General features: G+C 39.7%; 2 protein-coding genes across 10 annotated transcripts; one reads left to right on the top strand and one right to left on the bottom strand.

The window, feature by feature from the left end:
• Positions 1-1190: 1190 nt before the first annotated feature.
• On the top strand, positions 1191-12648 carry LOC143881304 (BNR/Asp-box repeat family protein). 9 transcript variants are annotated; one of them, XM_077384293.1, is made up of 10 exons: positions 1197-1389; positions 1530-1614; positions 1698-1866; positions 2750-2836; positions 4437-4564; positions 11242-11338; positions 11436-11513; positions 11631-11856; positions 11945-12168; positions 12294-12648. In XM_077384293.1, the coding sequence occupies exons 3-10, from the start codon at positions 1753-1755 to the stop codon at positions 12324-12326; spliced, it is 987 nt and encodes a 328-aa protein (XP_077240408.1). In that variant the 5' UTR covers positions 1197-1389; positions 1530-1614; positions 1698-1752; the 3' UTR covers positions 12327-12648. The 9 variants fall into 9 exon arrangements, with proteins under 9 accessions (XP_077240405.1, XP_077240404.1, XP_077240403.1 ...); XM_077384291.1 differs by having other exon boundaries at positions 1695-1866; XM_077384292.1 differs by having other exon boundaries at positions 1692-1866.
• LOC143881305 (GEM-like protein 1) lies at positions 12392-23273 on the bottom strand. The gene is made up of 4 exons (XM_077384295.1): positions 22867-23273; positions 22610-22711; positions 22185-22459; positions 12392-12946 (listed from the first exon to the last, which is right to left on the bottom strand). Exons 1-4 carry the CDS (start codon positions 23114-23116, stop codon positions 12752-12754), a joined length of 822 nt encoding a protein of 273 aa, XP_077240410.1. The 5' UTR covers positions 23117-23273; the 3' UTR covers positions 12392-12751.
• Between the last annotated feature and the right edge of the window lie 118 nt (positions 23274-23391).

Genomic DNA, 23391 nt, shown 5'->3' with positions numbered 1-23391 from the left:
AAGTAGTTTGGATTTGAACTTATTTTGTTAATGACCGAGATTAAAAAAACTTATTCTTAGCCATTCACAAAAACAGAAGAAGTGAAAGGCCTGATGTGCCCAATGCTATTCTCTTATTTATTTTATTTTTTCATTGTTTGCAATGGGTGAAAAATATTGGCAGGATTTGGGTACAACAATTGGATCCGAACATTATCCATTGGATTCATATCTCAAAATCTGAAATTATTTTTGGTCAAGACTTAGACATAGCCACAAAAACTGGAGAGCATCCTAGATCCAAACGCAAGAGGCAAATGCATGAAAATATCCTTGATATTTTTGTTCATTTATTATGTCTTAATTTCTTCCCTCTCCTAACCCTAATCCCTAACTGTGTACAATGTAAGTAGGATCTAGGACACTCCCTCTAATTCGAAATGGATCCTTACCCAGACTTAAAAAATGTAGGACAAAAAAGTACTACCGGTTCAAACCGATGACTCCTATATAAAATGAGTCAGCTCACCGAATCATAAATTTATTATCTAAAAAGAGAAAATATCTAGTCTGATGAAGTCACACGATTTGGAAGGATTTTAACTATCAAAATGGTCGTATAGTTTGTAAGAAAATGAATGTCAACTTTGGTGGGTTAGGGAAAATGAGTATTCTTTATCCGAAAAACGATGCCAATTAAACGACAGGACAAGAAGAGCTGTGGAGAGGTAGTATATAATTTAGTGGGGGCTGGGGTGGGCCCTCCTTTACTTAATTTTTGCCCTTTTTTTGTACCAGAACTCATCTACTTCCTCTATTTATTTGCAAATTTAAAAAGAAAAGAAACAAGTCTTCTACTTTGGCAACTTACAAATAGTCAAGAGTAAATTTTACAAATAGTCATTACAGTTCCAAAAAAAGCTCCCATAAGCCAATTAAAAAAGAAAAGACAAGTAGGGTTTGTGCAATTATTAAAACATGGCAGTGCAAATATCAGTAGCCATTTGTAAATTGTCATACTAGAAGACTGTTTTTTTTTTGCAAAATATACGGCTTTGCAAAAAAACCCTTTATTTATTTTTATGTTTCTACGGACTGATGATTGATGATAGAAACCCACGCTGTTTAGTTCTGTAGGCCGGGAGCTCTTTAAAAGAGGCACAAAAGGGTGTGTCATTATCATTTCCATAATTTATTAATGAATTATGAATGAGACAGAGTCACAGAGGTCAGAGTTTATATATTTTTGTGTCTGAATCATCGCTTTCCCTTGCCATTGTTTTTTCTTAAACAAAGCTATAGAGGAGCAAAAAATCCAAGTCCACGCTGTGACTCCAGAAGAAATAGACGAGTAGAGATATAAAGAAAGAGAGCCCCTTTTATTTACCGTTTCTGTGCTTAGTAAATTTGGTACTGGTTACTTAGAAAAAATTTCTCAATTAAGCTCTGCTCTTGTTTCTCTTCTCCATTCCATCCAACCTCTCTCATGTCTAAGGCCGCTAGCTACCTGTGGAAATCAGTTGCTATTCTCTTCTTGTTGTGCATTTCAGGTGCCCACAGGTTCACATTTGGTAGGTCCAGATTAAGGTCTACCACACACTTGTCCAACCACACCCATAATCATCTGCTTCCCAGGTTTGTTTTACTTAAATCGCGACTGTTTCACTAACTATTTTTACAATATTGCATTAAAATCTGTATGGGTTAACCAGCAGCAGGAGGATTAGTGCATGTTGGAAAGAGTCCTTCCCCTTTCAATTCGCGGGTCTAAATATGAGTGGTTCAAATTCAGACAAGAGCATTCATAAGGTAATTGTTGAAGAGGAATTCACCTTTCCCCCCAATACTGCTCCTTTTAACAGCTGCCATGCTTCCACAATCGTCGAGGTGAAGCTCATTTCCTTTCTTTCTTCTTTTATCTATCGATTGTTTTAGTTTTTTTGTGTCTCTCGTAAATCTTACGTGGGCAATTGATCTAAGATTGACAGTGTAAGATCCCACATCGGACATTGAGAGAAAGTTCATGGGCTATATACGTGTGAACTCTCCTTCTCCCTGTGTAGACGCGTTTTCAGCATCTCCAAGGGGCGGGTCCCTATGGAGTGGGCGGGGCACGATTAGTGCTGCTCGAAAACAAAACTCCGGGGTGGGGCACGATTAGTGCTGCTCGAAAACAAAACTCCGGGGTGGGGGTGTAGTCTGATGCAGATTGTAGGTAGGCCCAAGAAGAAAAACAAGAATAGTAGCAGAAGAAGAAGAAGAGAAGAGGAGGAATACAACCGTTCAAACAAAAAAGAAAAGAAAAGGAGGAATACAGGAGAAAGAGGAAGAAGAAGAAACCTTTAGAGTGGAGAAGCCAATCAATTAATCATCCAAAAGCTTAAAATCCCTAATACATGAGGCCTTTATACGTGGAAATAAGAATCCTAGAAACTAAATAACATGGAAATAAATCTTAACGGGCAAATATGCCTCTTATCGGGCCTACAATCCGCATCACAATCTATATTGAAGAATAAGATTAAGAGTGAAATTGTTGGAGCTACCCCATTGACTATAGTTGTCGGTAAAGGGTTCAAGATTAATCAGTGCATCTCATCCTCTTGAGACATTGATGATTAGTGTAGCCCATTTCAACTATATCAGCTTAGTCTGGATAGTGTAGTTGGTTAAGCAGATTAAGCCAAATAGATTGGTTATTTGTTGATTCTCTCTCTCTCTCTCTCTCTCAAAATGATAATTTGTTTGGTTTCCGATCATCATTTTGTAGGTCGAAAAAGACCATTTCCTGGTTGCATACTTTGGGGGCAGTTCAGAGGGGGCGCCCGATGTCAAAATCTGGTTGCAGAGATACAAGGTGAGAGAGCAATCTCACTTGCACTAGTTTTTACAAGGATTGCAAGCAATTGAAGGTTAGACGCCCATCTCACTTTTCAAATTCAGGGCTTAATGCGTTTTACCTAGTATCTACTGTTTTTTTGTCACAGCTGTAATCATGGAATTGCTTATTGCCCGTCTTGTGTTTTTTCTCATTTATCTTTTGTTCCAACTCCCAAGTCCCATGTTAATTGCTAGTAAAATGCTTGGATATCCTTATCAACTGCTTGTTGTCGCTGAAGATCAGCACACATTAGCTTTGTATTGAAAAGACCAAATACAGACCTTCCAACACTGTATGGTTCTATTTCTTTTTCTCTTGTACCTAGAAGTGCCAACGATCTGGATGACCGCCTTGCCATACCACATTGTTTGGGTGGTCCAAAGCATTCTTTTGATGGGCCCTCACATAGATAGGGTGTGCCCAAAAAACCAGCTCCATAGTATCATCCCAACCCTTCGATTTGTGGAGGCACAAATGGACGGTTATAAACATTCACAAATCTGTCCATTTTTTGCCTCCACAAATCGTAGGGTTGGGATGATCCTATGGAGCTGGTTTTTTGGGCACACCCTATCTATGTGAGGGCCCATCAAATGAATGCTTTGGATCACCCAAACAATGTAGCCCCCACTGTATTTTAAGCCCACGGAGTAGATAAGTTATCTACTCCGGGGAGTAGGAACTCTTTTCTCTCTCTCTCTCTCTCTCTCTCTATATATATATATATATATATATATATATATATATATATATATGTTTTTTGGGCTCACCCTATCTATGTGAGGGCCCATCAAATGAATGCTTTGGATCACCCAAACAATGTAGCCCCCACTGTATTTTAAGCCCACGGAGTAGATAAGTTATCTACTCTGGGGAGTAGGAACTCTTTTCTCTCTCTCTCTCTCTCTCTATATATATATATATGTATGTATGTATGTATATATACATACACACACACACACACACACACACACACACACACACACACATATATATATATATATATATATATATATATATATATATATATATATGGGGAAAGTGATTGTGAGCGGCCCCTCATATAAGCTTATATGAGGTGACTGCTAAAATCATGGTGGGCCCACATTTTTGGGGTGATCCGAACCGGTCATTTGATCTGAAAATGGGGAAATTTATACCCGCCCATTTCCCCCTCTTTCTCCTCCACAGTTCGAAGGGTTGTGATGATCCTATGGAGCGGATTTTTTGGGCACCCCCTATCTATGTCAGGGCCTATCAAATGACCGGTTCGGATCACCCCAAAAATGTGGGCCCACCATGTTTTTAGCGGTCACCTCATATAAGCTTATATGAGGGGCCGCTCACAATTACTTTCCCCTACATATATATATATATATATATATATGCACACACAACACACACACACATATATATGTGTGTGTGTGTGTGTTTTGATCTGAAAATGAATGAAAGTTGTTTGATGTTAGGATTCAAGTTTTTCCACACATTTGTTGGCAGTTAAAATAACCACTGACAATGGAAGTCATGTAAACAAGGTAGCTTAACTCATATCATTGGAAATGATCTCTTGCAGGATGGTTGTTGGCATTCTCCTGCAGCTGTTGATGGAGAACCTAATGTTCCAATGTGGAATCCAGTTTTATATAAGCTTCCTTCTAATGAGTTGCTTCTTTTCTATAAAATTGGCCAAGAGGTCCAAAAGTGAGTTTTAAGTCCTTTATTGGCTGAATTCCTTCGCTATTTGTTTGATCATTGCTCTGTTACCAAAATTGAAGTATTGTTTTGGTCTCTAGTTATCACTCTAAATTTCTTAGAAGTCCTTGCCAATCTTTCAAGTTTTTTTTTTATCGACTTTTAATTGTTCATGCTATTGTTTGACATTAGATATTGTGGTAAATTTCTTATCAAATGATAATCCTATGGGTGCTCCTCAATTTAGGACGGGGACTTCACACTTATATTCCTTGCATGCATCCCTTTCTTTAACGACACATCTGGATTGAGCAAATCGAATATATTTTGCTTATTTTTTGGAGGATTTTTTTATGTTTCTTCTTTTCATAACATGTTTCATGTTAGTTTGTTTTGGTCATGAAATGCATTTGAGACATCCTTTTCTGGAATTTTTATTTAGATATCCTTGTATTGAAATTCCTGTTTGCCAAACCAACTCATGTAGCTGTGTTGACTTGTCTTCATACACATTCATACTTCCCGAATTAATTTGATGAGTAATAGAGGAGCCAACCTTGCTCTGTTATCATGATTCATGACAACTGCATAATCAATAAAGAAGTGGTTGATGATCTAGTGGACCCTGTAAAGGCAAACCAGGATGAGCCGGTATTGGTGGTTTATTCCGAGATAGCAACGGCCGTACAATGCTTTATTTCTCGGGTCTGGTGAATTTGTGATTCTAACGAGGAGCCAACCTTTTTTTTGGGGTTGGTAAGCTGGGATCGAACCTGCGACCTCAAGGTTGAGAAACTAAGCAACAACCATTCACCTACAGGCCCAACCCGTATTTTTTCTTTTTTATTGGTTAGGTAAGCTGGGATAGAACCTGAGACCTCAAGGTGAGAGACAGCCTCAACCATTAATCTACAGGCCCAACCCCACGAGGAGCCATCCTTGTTGGCACACAGCCCATTCGTTTATTGGGTCTGGCAAGCTATCATAAAAAGCATTGGAATGTCATGGGAGGTCACAGGAAACGAACCAGAGACGGTAGACGAGGTGGAAGGCACAGCCATATCGAAGAACTAAAATGAATCGCAATGGCAAGGATCTTTGAATCCGCGGCAATAGCACCAACAAACAACACTGACCGCCAACGACCACTCACAAGTTCTTTGGCGGTTGGTTCTCCACATTACGATTTGACACATTTGGAATGAGAGGAATAACATCATTTTCTAAGAGAAGAATAGGCTTCTTAGGAGGCTTATCATGGGAATAAAAATCGATATCCTATTATGGGAAGGAACAGAAAGAATCCTCTTAAGAAAGAGATGAATAACAACATTTTCAAAGAGAAGACTAAGCTTCTTGGAAGGTTTATCATGGGAATAAAAATCGATATCCTATTATGGGGAAGAAACAGAAAGAATCCTCTTAACTATAGTTCGGGCGACATCCTAAGAATTTGGGGGACAGTAGCAGCTCCTTTAATTATTGAAGGAAATCCTTCGAATGTCTTGGCTTGGGCAAGTAACAAAGCAGTAGATCCGTGGAAGCTTGTAGATATCATTTCCGAGATTAGAGATGTCCGCTCATCTATTGGACTGGAATTTCATCACAAGAAGAGGACAGCTAACGAGGATGCTGATAAATTGAAGGAAGGATTGTTGAAGGAAGAGGTGGTGACTGGTGGTTTTGGGTTCCTTCTTGGAAGGAGAGGAGAGTAGGGTAGAAGGCTAGGCGAGTAGATGGTGTTCTGATGGGTCCTTTCAGTTGTATATACCTTTAGGGACACCTTGTCCCTGTTGTATGTACCAAGTTGACTGTTTCTTGATAAAGTTCTCATTAATTCTAAAAAAAACTATTGGAAACTGTAGAGGGACTTATATATTTGGACCTAACAAGCTCAGTAAACCTTGTCCCAATGGAGGCCATATGCATCATATTGGTGATCTGGAGTAGTACTACCGAAAGTGATACTGTATTCCTAGTCTAGAGTGTAAGTACATCGATGTGACTACATATTCTGATATGACAATCATGCCCATATGCACAACGATAAATCATTCACCCAGTTTCTTAAGCCTTCCCTCTTATGAAGTCCATACTTCAGAAGATATCAGGGATAAGCTGCTTGAAATTCCAATATGAATTTGAGGACATTGTTAGATGCTATTTTATGGAATTCAAAACAGTTGATGAGGTGTCCATCAGCATATCATCAAACAGTTGATGAGGTGTCCATCAGGTATGGATATATTTGTTCCATACTTATTTGGACAGGTATATCCTATTTCAGCGTGGATATACAACTAGTCTACCAGAGGGCGAGCCTTGGTGCAACGGTAAGGTTGCATTGTGACTTGGTGGACACGGGGTCGAGTCATGGAAACGCTGCAAAGCAGGGGTAAGGCTGCGTACATCTAACCCTCTCCAAACCCCGCAATGGTCGGAGCCTTGTGCACTGGGCCGCCCTTTTTATATACAACTAGTCTACCATTCATTGCCCATAAACCCTCTAGGATCTACGTCTTCTTGTTCACTGCTCATTCTCATTGCGACTTTGGATGAGAACTATGTGCTCTTTTGGCCTCAAGTGGGTCCTCCAAGGATCTATTAAGACGATTATTCTTGAGTGGTGTGCATGGCCGTTTGGAGAGGTAGGTAGAACCATGTGGAAACTTGTACCTTTCGTGTTGATTTGGCATTTATGGAAGGAAAGGAATAACCGTATATTTAGAGGAATAATGCGTATATGGGTTGCTTTTGATGTCAAAGCAGATATTATAGGGTGGAGTGGTATTGGGAAGGATGGACCAAGTTACGGCTTTGGGGACGTCTTTAGACATTGGGAGTTCGTAATGTTTGAAAAGAAGAAGCACCATATTAGGCCTAGATGGAACCCTCCAACAAATGAATGGATCAAATTGAACTTTGATGGTAGCTCCAAAGGAAATCCGGGTCGAGCGGGGATTGGTGGTTTATTCAGGGACTCTGAGGGATCTATACTTCTTTCAAACTCCGGACCGACAGGCTTTTGTGATGCAAATGAAGCGGAAGCCCGTGCACTTTTATGGGGATTAAGGTGGTTTGCTAAACATGGATGTGGTCAGTTAATAATAGAAGGCGATTCGTTCCATGTTATATCTTAGGCCTCCAACAAGGGCATTGGTCCTTGGGCAATTGAGGACATTGTAGCGGAAATTAGGGATCTTGTTGAATTATTGTCTCCAAAATTTCAGCACATGAGCCGGTCTGCAAATAAGGCTGCAGACAAGCTAGCAAAAGATGGGGCTGATAGTGACAAGATGGTGATTATTTGGTGGGAGCATGTGTTGGAGTCGAGGAACACCTAGAGGTTTTTCCGCAGCTCTTCTTACTCCATTCGTGGTGGGTAATACTGTATTTTGGGCTTGATGTAACACCGTTACTTCAGGGGAACATCTTGTCCCTTCATTGTAATAAACCTTGCATTATTAATAAAATCGTTACCTTTCAACAAAAAAAAAATGGTCACCACGGAAATGACATGTCGGTTTCAGTCATATTTCGGTGAAAATCCTACAAAATCATGAAAGTTATAAATATATGAAAATGATGAAAATTTAAGACGACACTTAAAATTACTAGAATAAGCATAAATACTCACATAGAAACTATGACATAAGTTAGAGAACCATCCATAATAGTTTACCAATATTAAATACCTGGTTAAAGGTCACCATGGAAATGACATGTCTGTTTCAGTCATATTTAGGTGAAAATCCTACAAAATCATGAAAGTTATAAATATATGAAAATGATGAAAATTTAAGATGACACTTAAAAAATTACTAGAATAAGCATAAATACTCACAGAGAAATTATGACATAAGTTAGAGAACCATCCATAATGGTTTAACAATATTAAATACTTGGTTAAATGTAATATTGCGCATGTCTAAACTCTAAAACAATAAATTTCATTCTAAATTGCAAATGTAGACGAACATATACATATGCTTCAAAGAAACGCAAAAAAAAAAGGACAAAATTCACTCCATTCATTAACTTCATAAAGTACGATATAACGATGAAAATTTAAAGAATTTTTTTTAAAAATTTGATAAAATAGTTAATCTTCAAAAGTAATCCGACAAAAGATTGAATATTACTTGAAACCAAAAGCATGCATGCAAGGCCAAAGCAAGTGTGGAAACCAGTAAATTCAAGATTGGCCAAAAGTGATGAAAAAGCAGAGAGAGGGGACAAAAGACCAAAAAAAGGATAGAATGAAGAAATGAACTTCCCACCCAAATCGCCACAATCCAACAAGCCATCCAGACCAAAAATAGTTTTGCACTTCTTGTGGATGGGGACAATAAAGGAAACATAAAAAAGGATGGCCTAAATGTGCACGATATAGGTTTGAATAAAGATAACTTATTCCTTCAAGAAGAGGCAAATTGGGGGGCATATTCAAACACAGAAGCATCAAGTCAATCTTCACATGCTGATACCATGGGAAACAAGGAGTCGAATATAGATGAACAAAATTCTAAAGAAGAAGAGGAAGAAGATAATGATGATGATGAAGAAGAAGAAGAAGAAGAAGAAGAAGAAGAAGAAGAAGAAGAAAGGGTTCCAAATAAGGATTGCCTAAGGCACCCCCAAAGATCCCAACATGCTTCCAGCCCAGTTTTTAAATATCGGTTTCGGCTATAATTTCGGTCCTCACCGAAACCAAAATTTCAGCCGAAATCCCGAAATTTCTGTCGAAATTCGGTAGAAGATATCGAAATCCCATATTTTTCTAATTTCTGCTGAAATTCTGTAAAGGAATAAAAAATTAATATTTTATCAAATATTTCGCCGAAATTTTGGAAATTTCGGCAATTTCGGTTTCGGAACGTTTCGATTTTGGTCACCGAAATCCGAAATTTAAAAACTTGCTTCCAGCAAGCTAGCAGAGTATGTAACTCAAGAGTATTGAACAGATTGAATCCTTAGGTTTCGTGTTCTGGTTTTCTCTAATCCCGAGCTTTTGGACCCCCCTCTTTCATGTATTCCGAGTTAGGGATGGTGTCTTGTACCCATGAATGTAACATCTTTTTCTTTATCTAATAAACCGGTATGGGTCCCCACCAAACCCCAGCTTACCTACCAAAAAAAGAAAATAGTTAATTTTCAAAATAAAGCAAAAATTCTAACTTTCTTAATCAGTAGTCTGGTCGAGAATATATCACATAAAAAATTAGAAACTGACATGAATATTCGATAAGTTCTTTTTGGAGAATATAGTTTTTCATATTTTCAAGGATTTTTTAACAAAAATAAATTAATTAATTAAATTTTAGAATAAAAAATCTTACTTCCCCCATCAATGAATTGGGAAAAGCACTCAAATATAATAAAAATAGAAAGTAAAGTGCATATATGATTAGCTTTTATTCGAAAATATACTTTTTTCCAATTTATAAAGCCATAGATCCATGAAAAATAAAAGTCCATGCACTAATCTGTCCCCAAATGCATAAAATAAATAATTAGTTGATGTATTTATATTATAACTGAAGAAACAAGCAAAAAAAATATAAAATAAGCACTCACCAAGCAAAAATGTAAACACCCAAGCTTCTATAGCTAAAATTTTGACATGTCAACCGAAGTTCTATAATTTATGAGAAAACTGTTGGTGCGCTTAAGCTCACCATTTTTTTGGTGCGCTTAAGTTGTTATAACGCCTCCCATTCGTTTAAATGTTTGGGTCCCGCTGGGTCCCGCTTAAGCGCACCAATGGGAGGTGTTACAACAACTTAAGCGCACCAAAAAAATGGTGCGCTTAAGCTCACCAACAGTTTTCTTATAATTTATATACTATAGTAGTGGCATTTCAGTTGACATGACTAAAACATTATCAAAATCTATACATGGCAACCGAAGTTCTGTAGTTTATATACTAAAGTAGTGGCATTTCAGTTGACATAACTGAAACATCATCAAAATCTATACATGTCAACCTAAGAATTTGGTTTTGATATGGATGGAAATAAAAGCACGTCAGCCTTTTTGTCACTTTTGGCTGACATTTAGAACCATGTTGTACACACACCATCCCTCTTTCCCTCCCAACCACTCTCCTCTACAATGATACACACATGCACCATTGATTGTGATACCTTGAAGATTTCAACCGGGAACCCCAAATGTTTCTGCAAAAGCTTTCACCTGATTGACATGGGGAGGTGAATTTGGTTGGATCTTTTGGGCTTGGAGCAAGGTACTCCACCCTACATGTAGTAGAACCTTTGCCTGCATTTTTTTTTTCCATTGGAGATGATAAACACTTTTTATATATGCTAAAGATTTTAGCATAGTAGCTTAAAAAGAAAATAATTGTTGTCAGTTTTAAGAATGTAAATGGCACATATGGATCAAAACATGCTTGACATACAGCTTATTGTGAGTTGTATGATCCAACGAAAGGAAAACAAATAAACAAATCTAAGCAAAACGATGGTGGAAGAGACCAAAAAAGTTGTATGGCCGTGCCATTTTCCTTGAAAATATTATGTGATTATGTTTTATTCTTGTTTGTAATAAACTGGCCCAATTCAACTACAATTCGGCTTGGCCATGTCTGCTTTTTCAAAATGACCGAATTACACCGTGGTACAAAATTTTATCATTGATTATAGCTATGACAAAGCAAACTTCAGGTGGAGCGGATGTATGAAGCGATCATATGATGGTGGAATGACTTGGTCAGACAGAGAACAGCTTCCTCCTGGAATATTAGGACCAATCAAGAACAAGGTATAAAATAAAAACTCATTGGGTTATCTCATTGCTGCTCCAGGTGAATTATAGTTAATTTTGTGATGAGATATCTATTTTGTTGCTCTTTCTTCAGCCTATCTTGCTGGAGAATGGGAGCTTACTTTGTGGATCCTCTGTCGAAAGTTGGAACTCTTGGGGGGCATGGATGGAGGTAACCAGATATCCTATATTACTGATTCTTACAGAGGAAAAATGACACCATCATACTGTAAATTTGATTGTTCCTTGTCTTATGATTCATTCAGTCACTCATATAATGGTATAACAGGTTACAACAGATTCAGGGCATTCGTGGAAGAAATATGGGCCGATATATGTCAAAGATGAACCTTTGAGTGTGATTCAACCAGTTCCATACCAGACTGCACATGGGAGTCTACGTATCCTATTGCGATCATTTGATGGGATAGGTAGAATCTGCATGTCCGAATCACATGACGGGGGACTGAGCTGGAGCTATGCAAAGCCTACAGAGCTTCCTAACCCAAATTCAGGTTGTCAACGATCCATCAGTTTCTTTTTTTTTTAATAAACAAAGTAAACACTTGCCCATTTTTAATCTTTGTGGTCATTTTTAACTAGGCATCGACGGAGTGAAACTGGCAGATGGCCGTCTCTTACTGGTTTACAATACAATATCCAGAGGAGTGCTGAAAGTGGCTCTATCTGTAGATGATGGTGATTCTTGGTGTGAGGTAGTAACACTAGAGGAGAACTTGGCAATGGAGTTTTCATATCCTGCTGTGATCCAGGACAGTGATGGGCTTGCCCATGTCACCTATACTTATAACAGGACCCAAATAAAGGTAGCCGACCTCACCTGATGTTGAGTCAATAAAAGTCAATCTTATTGAGAGAGAGAGAGAGAGAGAGTCCTTTCTCACAGACAATTCTGTGTCTCTCAACATTTTCTCTTTTTGTTGATCTGCAGCATGTCATTCTCCAACCAGAACAGATGTTGTGACTGCTCTGAAACTCTGCAAACCGCTGAACAAGTTGAAATTTAATTTCCCAAGATGTCAAATCAAAGAGCCCAAAAAGGAAAAAGCTTGATATCATCATCCCCATTACCTGATGATCCACAGTCAGCTTGGTCGTCTGCCCCAGATTTTCTTTTTTCCAAAAACAAAATCAAAAATAAAAATGAATGCTTTGTGACGTCCACATCAATGAATAGCAAACAATGGCATTGCTTCATGTGAATTCTGGATACTATCACATTTATATAATGTAATGTTCAGTGATTTGTGGTTAATGGTGCAAGGTCACGTTCTTCTCTTCTTCAATTACATCAGTTTTCAGCGAAGGTTACATGTCCACAAGGCCTACAGGCAAGTGCGCGTGCACGCAGAGAGAGAGAGAGAGAGAGAGAGAGAGAGAGAGAGCAGTTTAAGCAACGGCTACATTTGACACGGCATGCTGTAGAGCCTCAGTGAGATTTTTGAGTGCTTTGTCGTAGGATACAAAGCCCATGAACCAGAATTCATGGCCATCCGTGGTGATAATCTGAATGTATTTCTCTCCGGGATTCATTCTGTTCGCTGAAGGATTCACAGCCCTCAACCGATCAAGCTGTACCACTACCTGTAGAAATGTGTACTTTGAAAGTGAGAATCAGATTGCAGCGGATTTCAATCAAACTGAATCAATGCGAGCAAGATATAATGGTTGATATTTTGATCATTTTTATTTTTCCAAAACTCATGTAAACAAGAAAACAAGCCTAAATTTCCATGCGTTAACAGCACAAGGAAATAGAACTGGTTGATATTTTGATCATTTTTATTTTTCCAAAACTCATGTAAACAAGAAAACAAGCCTAAATTTTCATGCGTTAACAGCACAAGGAAATAGAACTCCGATCAAAGACAGATTAGAAGCTTTGCTGTAGAATCTTAAATTGATGCAATATAACATGAAGAAAAGAAGAGGAATAAGAAGAATAAAATGGGGAAGATTAATGATCTTTAGTCATGCTGTTTTGATTATCTTGTATGTTCTTTTTCTTCCATCAATATCTATCTTCCATGATCTTCCAAAGCAGATCTCTTCTTGTTTTTTTTTTTTTTTTTGGAAAGTGATTTTTATTACCAAAAAGATGAATACAAGCAAGGGGCAAGATGTTCCCAGGAGATTCAACATCCCGGCCCGCAGGCTACAACAGAGTACTCATAGAAGTACAATAGTTATGAAAAAACCAACGCTATTCTAGATGAAGCCCCTCGTCCTCGAAAGACGTTGTGACTAGCATTGATTCCAATGAAACCCCCGCCTTAGCAAGCTGATTTGCCTTTTCATTCGCTGATCGTCGCCGATGTTCAATTCTTGAACAGATTATACGAACAAGATCTCTAACTTCTGCAATATAGCTCTGTAGTCTCCACGGCCTCTTAGCTTGATTAGCTGCCCACTCTATCGTATTGGAAGAATCACCTTCAATGATCAGGGGTTCATGATAGTCTGTAGCATACCATTTCAGACCATAAAGTAAAGCTCTTACTTCAGCTTCATTTGCATTGCAGATTCCAGCCGGTCCCGTGCATCAGTATCTTCCCATTTGAGTCTCAAATGATACCTCCAATCCCCGCCTTCCCCGGGCTGCCAATCGAACTGCCGTCAAAGTTTAATTTAAGCCAACCCTTCGGTGGAGGATTCCATTTTGGGGTTATTTTTTTTTGCTATCTTCCTCTCCCATAATACAACGTTCCAGTTCCGAAGTATCTCACTTATTCTATAATTACTTCCACACTTTTCCTTAACCCATGTTATTACCTCCAAAAGGTCCACCCGTCCAGTTTAGAAGCGTCTTTGTGATTCTTTTAGGGCCCGTCTGGATACCTCCCATTTTGTATTTGGATTTGGATTTGGATTTGGAATTGAGTTTTGCATACAAAATGAATAGATCCACCAGCTCATGTAGAGGGAGACAGAGAGGGAAGGGGGTACTTCCTAGTGGAGGGTAGAGGTTGAGGAACAAAAAGGGTGAAGGAAACTGCCAGATCTGTGGATTTCCAATTTCTTATTTGCACAGCATATTTAGAAATTTGATTTTTTTCACTGTCAGCTGCTGAATTAGAAATCCAAGAATTTGATCCGATCGAAATTACAATGCAAAAAGGGCTGCAAATGTGAGAAATTAAAAATCTTCTCGGCATCCAAACGGGCCCTTAGGGAATGCCCATGCCACTCCAAAAGATCTCAATATATTTGTCCAGATCTGATATAAAACCGGGCAGTGTAATAAGAGATGATCCAGCGATTCCTCGGCTTGATTACATAGCACACACCAACTCGCCATTTGGATTTTCCTTTGCTTGAGACGGTCACAAGTACTGATGCTTTTGTGTGTCATAGTCCACGCAAAAGCCACCACCCTTGGAGGTGCGATGCTCTTCCATATAGGTGCCCGGCGGGACACTTTCCTGCTTCCATGGTTCAAGGAGAAGAAGAAAGATTTAACTGAGAACTCTCCCTGAGTTTCAGGTATCCAAATCCTTTCATCAGACAGAAAGGCAGAGCGATAATGGGCGTTTAGGAGAGTGAATAGTGATTCGAAGCATGTAATTTCTACATCTTTGAGGTTTCTTCTAAGTCTTATATCCCAAAATCCACGCCCATATTGATTCCTCCTGACCAAATAATCAAAAACCTTGGCATCCACATTTGTCGTAAGTTTGAATAGAGTCGGGAAAGCATCCCGTAGTGATGTAGGAATAGGAAGATAAATAGAGGAAAAGAGAGAAGAAGAATAAGGGACGAAGAGAATAGAAGGAGAAGAATAGAAGAGAAAAGGAGGAGAAGAAGAAGAATAGAGGAGAAAGAGGAGAAGAGGACTTGGGGGAAAAGAAGAGAGGAAATTAGAGGGAGAATCTCAATCAATTCAATTAATCATCAAAAGTTAACAATAGAGCTGTAAATTGGCCTATAAATAGGCTTTTAAGAATCCCTAAAAGACTAAACTTCCTAATTCTAAATAATATGAAAAATAAAATCCTGGAAACTAAAATAACATGGAAATAAATATCTAAAAGTCCTATTGGGCAAATATGCCTCTTATTTGGCCTACTATCTGCATCACGTAGCAAGGAGTCTCCAATCCACATATTGCAACAAAACCGCACTTCATCCCCTATAACAACTTTGAATATGACGAGTGGTTCATACTGTTCCCGTGAGGAGTAAATAGATTTCCATGCACCCGACCCTTTACCCGTAGTCGGGTTTTTAGCATTCCATTCCCCCCCATTCTCTTCCATATTTGTCACCGATTACCCCGTGCCAAAGTGATTCCTTCTCTGCTCCATAACGCCATAACCACTTCCCTAATAGTGCCTCATTCCGTAGTCTTAGTTTCCCTATTCCCAATCCTCCATGCTTCTTTAGTTTCGAGACTTTCTTCCAATTCATCAAATGTTTTAAGTTCTTGATTTTTCCATACCCTTCCCAAAGGGAACCTCTCTGCAATTTTTCGATTCTTTGAGCAATTTTTACCGGAATCTTATATAGACACATGATGTAGACCAACATGTTAGCGAGTGCGGCTTTGATCAGAGTTATTCTACCACCAAAGGAGATGTACTTCTTCTTCCACGTGCAAGTTTCCTTTCAATTCTCTCCACCACTGGGTCCCATTCCTGATCAACCTTAATTCCATCCATCGCACTTTTTGAGAAATTTATTTTCAATCTAGTACAAATTTCAAACCAGCGAAAGGCCCTTTTTAGATTCACCACCGCTTCTTCATCTTCTTCTATCAACAATAGCGTGTCATCTGCGAATTGTAGGTGGCTCATAGCTAAAGAATTCCGACCCATTTTCAGCCCAAGAAAATAGCCGTTTTGCTTTGCTTTGTATAACATAAGGATGAGGGCCTCCACGATCATGATAAATAAGTACGGCGATAAAGGGTCCCCCTGTCATAATCCTCTCGAGCTACCAAAGTATCCTTCCGCACTCCCTTTTATTATAACTGAGAAGGATGCTGATCTAAAACACGCCATCATCCACATCCTCCATTTTTTACCAAATCCCGTCCGTTTGTAAAGGCCTTCTCGATATCAATCTTCACAGCAAGTCCTCTCTTTCCTTCCCTCTTAGCCGAATCAAGAATCTCATTGGCGATAAGGATACCATCTAAGATCTGTCTGTCCTTTACAAACGCACCTTGAAATTGTGAAATTATATTGCCCATGACTTCCTTAAAGGTGTGTAGCGGGTACCTTTGCCAATATCTTGTAGATGTTGTTGATGAGGCTTATCGGTCGGAAGTCTTTGATGCCGAGAACACCTTTCTCAGGGATGAGGGTGATAAAGGTTATGGAAAGACATTTTATTCCCCTCGAAAGAAGTCTCTTCTTCCCGGAGCACGCCTTTCTATCAGATATTTTTTTTTTGGATTTCACAAAAGAGAAAGCCTTGCAGATGTATATTCTTCTTTCCGAAGTAAGTCTTTTTCTTCAAGGATCTCTTGAAGGAGAGAAGCCTTCAAGAATGTCGTTTTCATCCTGGGATAAGTCTCTCCTTTGAATCTCCCCAGAGGAGGAGCATTGAGGACGTATATCCTTCTTCCAAGAGGAAGTCTTTCTTCTCCTTCTAGAGGAGTCTTTAGGTAAGGAAGCTGAAATAGTAAAATATAGAAGGTAGTCAAAACCTTTTATCACATTTTCATTTTTAATTTTTTTTTTTTTAAAGGTAACGAATTTTATAAGAAATCAGGGGACAAGATGTCCCACAAGTTGAAATAGTGCAGAGTGCATGGGCACCGAATGGCCCCAAAAATCAAACAAAATTACATCGCATTCTCATCCGCAGAAGGGTATACTACCCTTGGCTTCGTTATGAAAACTCCCGCCTTAGCCAAAGCATCTGCGTTTGAGTTTGCAGATCGGTGCTTGTGGTTAAGCAGCGGTTTTAAAACTCGAATCAAATCTCTAATTTCGTCTATAATCTGATATAGACGCCACAGACCGCCACATCTCCCTTGTGCCCATGCGATGACATTGCTTGAATCGCCCTCGATCATCAGCAGCCCAAGATTGTTCATTGCAAACCACTTTAATCCAAATAGGAGGCCCTTCGCTTCAGCTTCATCTGCGTCGCAAATCCCCGCCAAACTCGCATACGTCATTATGGTTCTACCATCCGGGTCTCTGATTATCCCGCCAAAGCCGCCAATCCCGGATTGCCTAACGAACTACCGTTGAAATTAAGCTTTAGCCATCCGAAGGGGGGAGGGGACCACATAGGTTTGATACAGAAATTGCTTTTTTTCCCCGACATCACCTGATTCCAGTACTTAAGGATGATGCTAACCGGATAGGGAAGTCCACCCTTAGCCTTTATCCAAGCAATTAGTGAAAGTTTTACTTCTAACGCGATATGATAGAATCTCCTACTTTTGTTTAGGAAGATTCGGTTGTTCCTCTCCCTCCATAAGTGCCACAATACAGCTATAGGAATTGGCTTCCATAAAGATTGACCCAGACAACCATTAAGACTACCACGCCAATTCAGCACTATATTGCTTATGCTTCCTTGGAACACCCAAAAGCATCCGAACGATCTCATGATGGCCATCCACAAGGTATAAGCATATGGGCACCAAATAAATAGATGATCGATGCATTCCTCCGCCTTATTGCATAAGACGCACCTACTCGCCATTTTGGATTCCCCTTCTTTTCAATCTTTCACAAGTGTTAATACAACCAGATACCACGGTCCACGCAAATGCAGCAATTCTAGGAGGGACCGTCGTGAGCCATACACATGCCTTCTTAGATTGATTTTCACTGCTTTTGTTCATCGTTTTAAAGGAGCGAACCGAGAATACCCCATCAGCATCAGGGATCCATATCCACTCGTCCTCGCGGAAAGGAGATAAGTGACAATTTGACAAGGTGCTCAATAAGTTTTCGAAATGGACGATTTCATCATCTTTTAAAGTCCGACGCATTCTGATATCCCAGAATATTTTAGAGGAGTCAGTATCACGCACCACATAGTCAGCAATTGCCGCATTTGGATTAACAGCCAATCGGAACAGATTCAGATATTCCTCCAATAGAAGACGCTCCCCACACCATAGATCACACCAGAAACTAACCTTGGTGCCGATACCCACTTTAAATCTGACATTTCTGTGGAATTGATCCCGCGCAGAGGTGACAGATTTCCATGCTCCTGAGCCCTTCCCCGCCACCGCAATGTTACAATTCCATTCTCCTCAACTACAACCGTATTTTTCTTTTATTAATTGGTGCCATAGCGCTTCCTTCTCCACCCCAAATCTCCAAAGCCATTTACCGAGTAGGGCTTTATTACGACACCTAATCTTTCCAATGCCCAGCCCCCCATTCCGACGAGCTCTACAGACCTTTTCCCACTTCAATAAGTGCTTCAATCTATTTCCCTACTCCTTTCCTTCCCAAAGAAAATCTCTCTGAAGCTTTTCAATTCTTCTAGCAATCTTAACCGGAATTCTAAAGATTGACATAAAGTATACCGGCATATTGCTCAGGGCCGCCTTGATGAAGGTGATTCTTCCTCCAAAGGATAAGCATTGTTTTCTCCAAGTGCTAAGCTTTTTCTCCACCCTTTCCACAACAGAATCCCACAACGATGCTTTTGGAATACCGAAACCCAGGGGTAACCCCAGGTATTTAATAGGTAAATCAACATGCAAACAACCCATCACTGAGGCATATTCATTAATACGACCCGGGTCCATATTGATACCTGCCACCGCGCTTTTTTTGAAGTTGATCTTCAGTCCCGATATAATCTCGAACCACCAAAAAATTCTTCTGAGATTAACTATCTGCTCAGGTCCATCCTCCAATAATAAGATGGTGTCATCAGCAAATTGAAGATGAGATATTGAGTAGACATTTGCGCATGGTTTGAGGCCCTTGATATAGCCCTTCAATTCAGCACGAGATATGAGGAGGGTTAACGCTTCAGTGATCATGATGAATAAGTATGGTGATAACGGGTCTCCTTGTCTTAAACCACGGGAGATTTGGAAAAACCCCGCTGGAGATCCATTAATTAGTATAGAGAAAGATGCAGCCGAGATACACCCCTTCATCCACATACGCCATCGCTCCCCAAATCCCATCCTTCCCAGCACGTAATCAAGAAATCCCCAGTCAACATGGTCATATGCTTAGAAGCACGAAGCGGGGGGGGGGGGGAGGTGGGAGCGGGGGCGGGGAAGCGTGGGGTCTAGAAGAGTCTAAGTTTGGGAGCGCCATGGGAGCGTGTATGTAATATTTTATTTATATATCTTTTAAAATTCAAGTACATCAAAAAGTAATTGTTTCTAACCATTTTCATATGTATCTTTCAAAATTTAAGTACATAAAGAAGTAGTAATTTCCAGCTATCTTCACCATCTTCATTTACGTGCACTTGTTCCTCGCACCTTCTGAAGATCCACAAGCCTTTGTGCTTGCTCCAATGAAGTACTTTGAAGAGTTGGAGAAGTTTGATGCAAGGAAGTTACTGGTGGGACTTATGGAGTAATAGAAACAGGTGGGAGCGTCATGAGAGCGGTTCCCGTCTCTTTGGGGTCGCTCTCCTTGGAAGCTCCTTCCTAAGGAGTGCGGAATCGAGGTTCTGAGGTGGGAGCGGCACCCTGAGGGAAGATTCCTGCTTCTAAGGTCATATGCCTTTTCCAAGTCCACCCGCACAATTAATCCGTTCAAACCCTTTCTTTTTGAAGAATCCAGCACTTCGTTAGCGATAAGAATTCCGTCGAGGATTTGGCGATTGTTGACGAAGGCACCTTGGAATTTAGATATAATGTCCCCCATGACAAGATAATCTACGAGCCAATATCTTGGACAACAACTTATACATACCGTGGATCAAACTGATAGGAAGGAAATCCTTGATTTCAACCGCTCCATCGATCTTAGAAATAAGTGTAATGAAGGTAGTATTGGCCTCGTTATTGATTACCTCTCTTGTAGAATTCAGCCATGAAGTCCGCCACATCCTTTTTGATAACATCCCAATGTTGCACATAGAATGCAGCCGGAAAACCATCCGGGCCAGTTGCTTTATCCTTTTTAAGGTCTTTCAGGGCCTCTTCAATTTCTTCCAATGTAAAGGCACGTTCCAACCATTCCTTCCTATCGGCAGATAGAGTCTTGAATTGGATTCCATTAATTTTCGCCCTCTCAGAATCAGACTTTGAGTAGAGCTTCTTGTAGTACTCCACAATGATCTCCTTGATGCGATCCGGTTCTTCCACCAGAGACTCCTCCGCCCGAAGACAATTGATCTGATTCGTCCGCCTCCTAGCACTCGCCACTCGATGGAAGAATTTCGTACTATTGTCCCCTTCTTTTAGCCACACCAGAAGGGATTTCTATCTCCAGGAGATTTCCTCGTGCCGAATGATATCCTCAAGTTCCGTTTTTAACTCTGCCCTTTGTTGTTGATTCTCTTCCCCCAATACACTTTCCTCTTCCACTGCCTCCAATTAACCTAGTTTCGACATAATTTCCTCCTTTCTTTTAGCTTTAGAGATCCTTGATGCCTTTACCCATTCACGTATTTTTTCCTTTAACAATTTCAGCTTGCGACAGAGGATAAATCCTTCCATCCAGATACAGCAAACACCTTCCACCATGGATCAATTTTATCATTAAGATCAGATTCGTCGCTCCAGGCCATATCAAATTTGAACGGTTTCGGTCCTCCCTTCAAATCAGAAAGCTGTAACAAGATCGGATTGTGATCCGATATCGGTCTAGGAAGAGCACAATGGAAAATGAGAGGGAATAAGTCTTCCCAATCCTTAGAGATAAGAGCCCGGTCCAATCTACTCAAAACCAATTGATCCTGTTGATTTGTCCATGTGTATTTACCACCCTCAAGTGGAAGGTCGATCAGCTCATTTTCCAAAAATGAAGTTCGATAAGTTCCGCATGGTCGTAGTAGTCCTTCCTGTAGGTTTCTTCTCCTCCGGGAATCGAATGGTGTTGAAGTCACCGCCAACGATCCATGGTCCACATTTTCATCTTTTTATTCTCCTTTATCTAATTCATCTCCTTATGCGTAATTTATTTTTCTCTAAAAGAACTTTGTCCTTATTTATAGGGATGTCTTGGGGATGATTAGTAACAAACACAAACTTCCGTCACCAACTTCCATACTTTTGGCTCCATGTCCCTCCATTTTCTCCTTTGTGAGAAGTTATGTAACTTCTTTTTTGAGATGTGAATGGCTCATTTCTTTCCTACGCTAAAGTTTCTTTAAAGCTTTTTTATTTATCCTTAAATTTAAGAATCTTTTAACTTGGTTGTAGGTGTGTGATTGATTTCCGCTCTGCCAATTTTTTTTTTTTTTTACTTTCTCCCTTTTTGTTAAAAATGTTTAGGTCAACAACTATAAAAACAGAAAAAAGATTGAATTCCCTGCAATCTGAGAAAATGTACTGTGTATGAATGCTCAGTAAGTGACAGAAAAAAGAGGAAAATAAAAGAAATGAAACTTGTGCAGAAAATTTCCTCAGCGACAAACATAATTATAAAACAAGGGCTCTTAGTGGGTCATATACTAGAACAATTGCGTAGCGGTAAATAATAGGACATTGTAAATTCTTGATCTTATTACTAACTACTGTTTCCTGTATCCTTTCTCTGATAATTGAAAAGATTGGTGTCCTGCTGTTTACAACTGAAGAGACTTAAATTGTATATCCCATCCATGACATTAAAAATTCAAAGCTGCCTAGATTATTATAAGAACATTCTAAGATGCATATAGCTTGTAACCAACCGGAGAAAAAGTTTTTAAAGAGTTGTACTACCTTGTAATAGATCCATTGCTGTTGACCTGGGGAAGGAGTACAACAGAGAGGATTGTCGCTAGAAAAAGCTAGCCTTGCTGTGGATATATAGAGTGTTCCTATCACGGGTCCTGATGAAGTTGATAGGTAACAAGCATATGCCTTGAGGAGCTGTTCTCCTGCTAACATCTCAAATGTGTGCTGAAAAACCTTATCGTGCCCCCCTTCTGCAAAAACCTTTGTTCCTTGAGCAAGTCTTGCCATGGCTGCGTCAGTAACACTAGGACTAGTTTTAACTGTTGCACAAAATTAAAAAAATGACAAGGATCAGAAACAATAAATGGGGGATGGAGTGTGAGAAACAAGAAAAGAAATGGGGGATGAAGGCGCAGATGGAGTGAGATAGCATGATCATATAAGAGCAAGAGAGAAAGTGTAGAACATACGGTGGTGCCAGACATTTCCAGCAAAGCCCTCGGCTTTTCGAGTACTCTGTTCCACCTTCTTCCCCAATCGACCCAGCACACTAAGGATCGTGTCCATCGGGCCTAATTCAATTTCAATCAGATATATAAACAATTAGAAAAATAAAGACGATAAGATCATACCATACTGATAAGAAGAAAAAAAGAAAAGAAAGAAGAAGAATAAGAATAGCAATGATATACTTCTTCAAAAAAAAGAATAGCAATGATATACTAACTCTTGCCAGAGGATCCAGGAACTGGAGTGGTTTGGACGTAGGGGTTATTATTGTACGTGGGATTGGGAACAGAGTATGTCATGAAGTTGGAATTTAGGGTTGTGGGATCCGGATAGGAGGAGGATTGTCCGGCGACCAAAGTGGGGTTGATGGGATGGGATTGGGGCGCGGCCGGAGTGCCCATCACCCAAGTGCCCCACCGACCCCCCTCCTCTTTTCCATTTCCATAACTATTCTGCTTCTCATCCATTGAGATCTTCTCTTCTGTGAGTGCCAATTAGAGATGAGGAGAATGGAATCGATTCGATCTTATCTACGTCCTTATCTATCGATCGCTTCCTCCTTCTTCCTCCCACTACGTTCTCCTCACGCATTCACAACCAAATTCATCAATGATCCACCTCCTATCAGATCTACCTTTGTCTTGTCTTACTACTTATTGTTCGGATCCATTGGACCGCCCATCGGAGTATCCTATTAAGTCCTACTTACATTTTACTTCAAGAATCTCATAAGCATGACCGA

Source organism: Tasmannia lanceolata, unplaced genomic scaffold (genome assembly GCF_043159265.1).
Source record: "Tasmannia lanceolata isolate RefF3 unplaced genomic scaffold, GAP_Taslan_0.1 ptg000007l, whole genome shotgun sequence".
In the NCBI taxonomy this organism is placed as follows: Eukaryota; Viridiplantae; Streptophyta; class Magnoliopsida; order Canellales; family Winteraceae; genus Tasmannia; species Tasmannia lanceolata.
The sequence above is the reverse complement of the archived record's forward strand: the minus strand, read 5'-3'. Positions and strand labels throughout refer to the sequence as shown.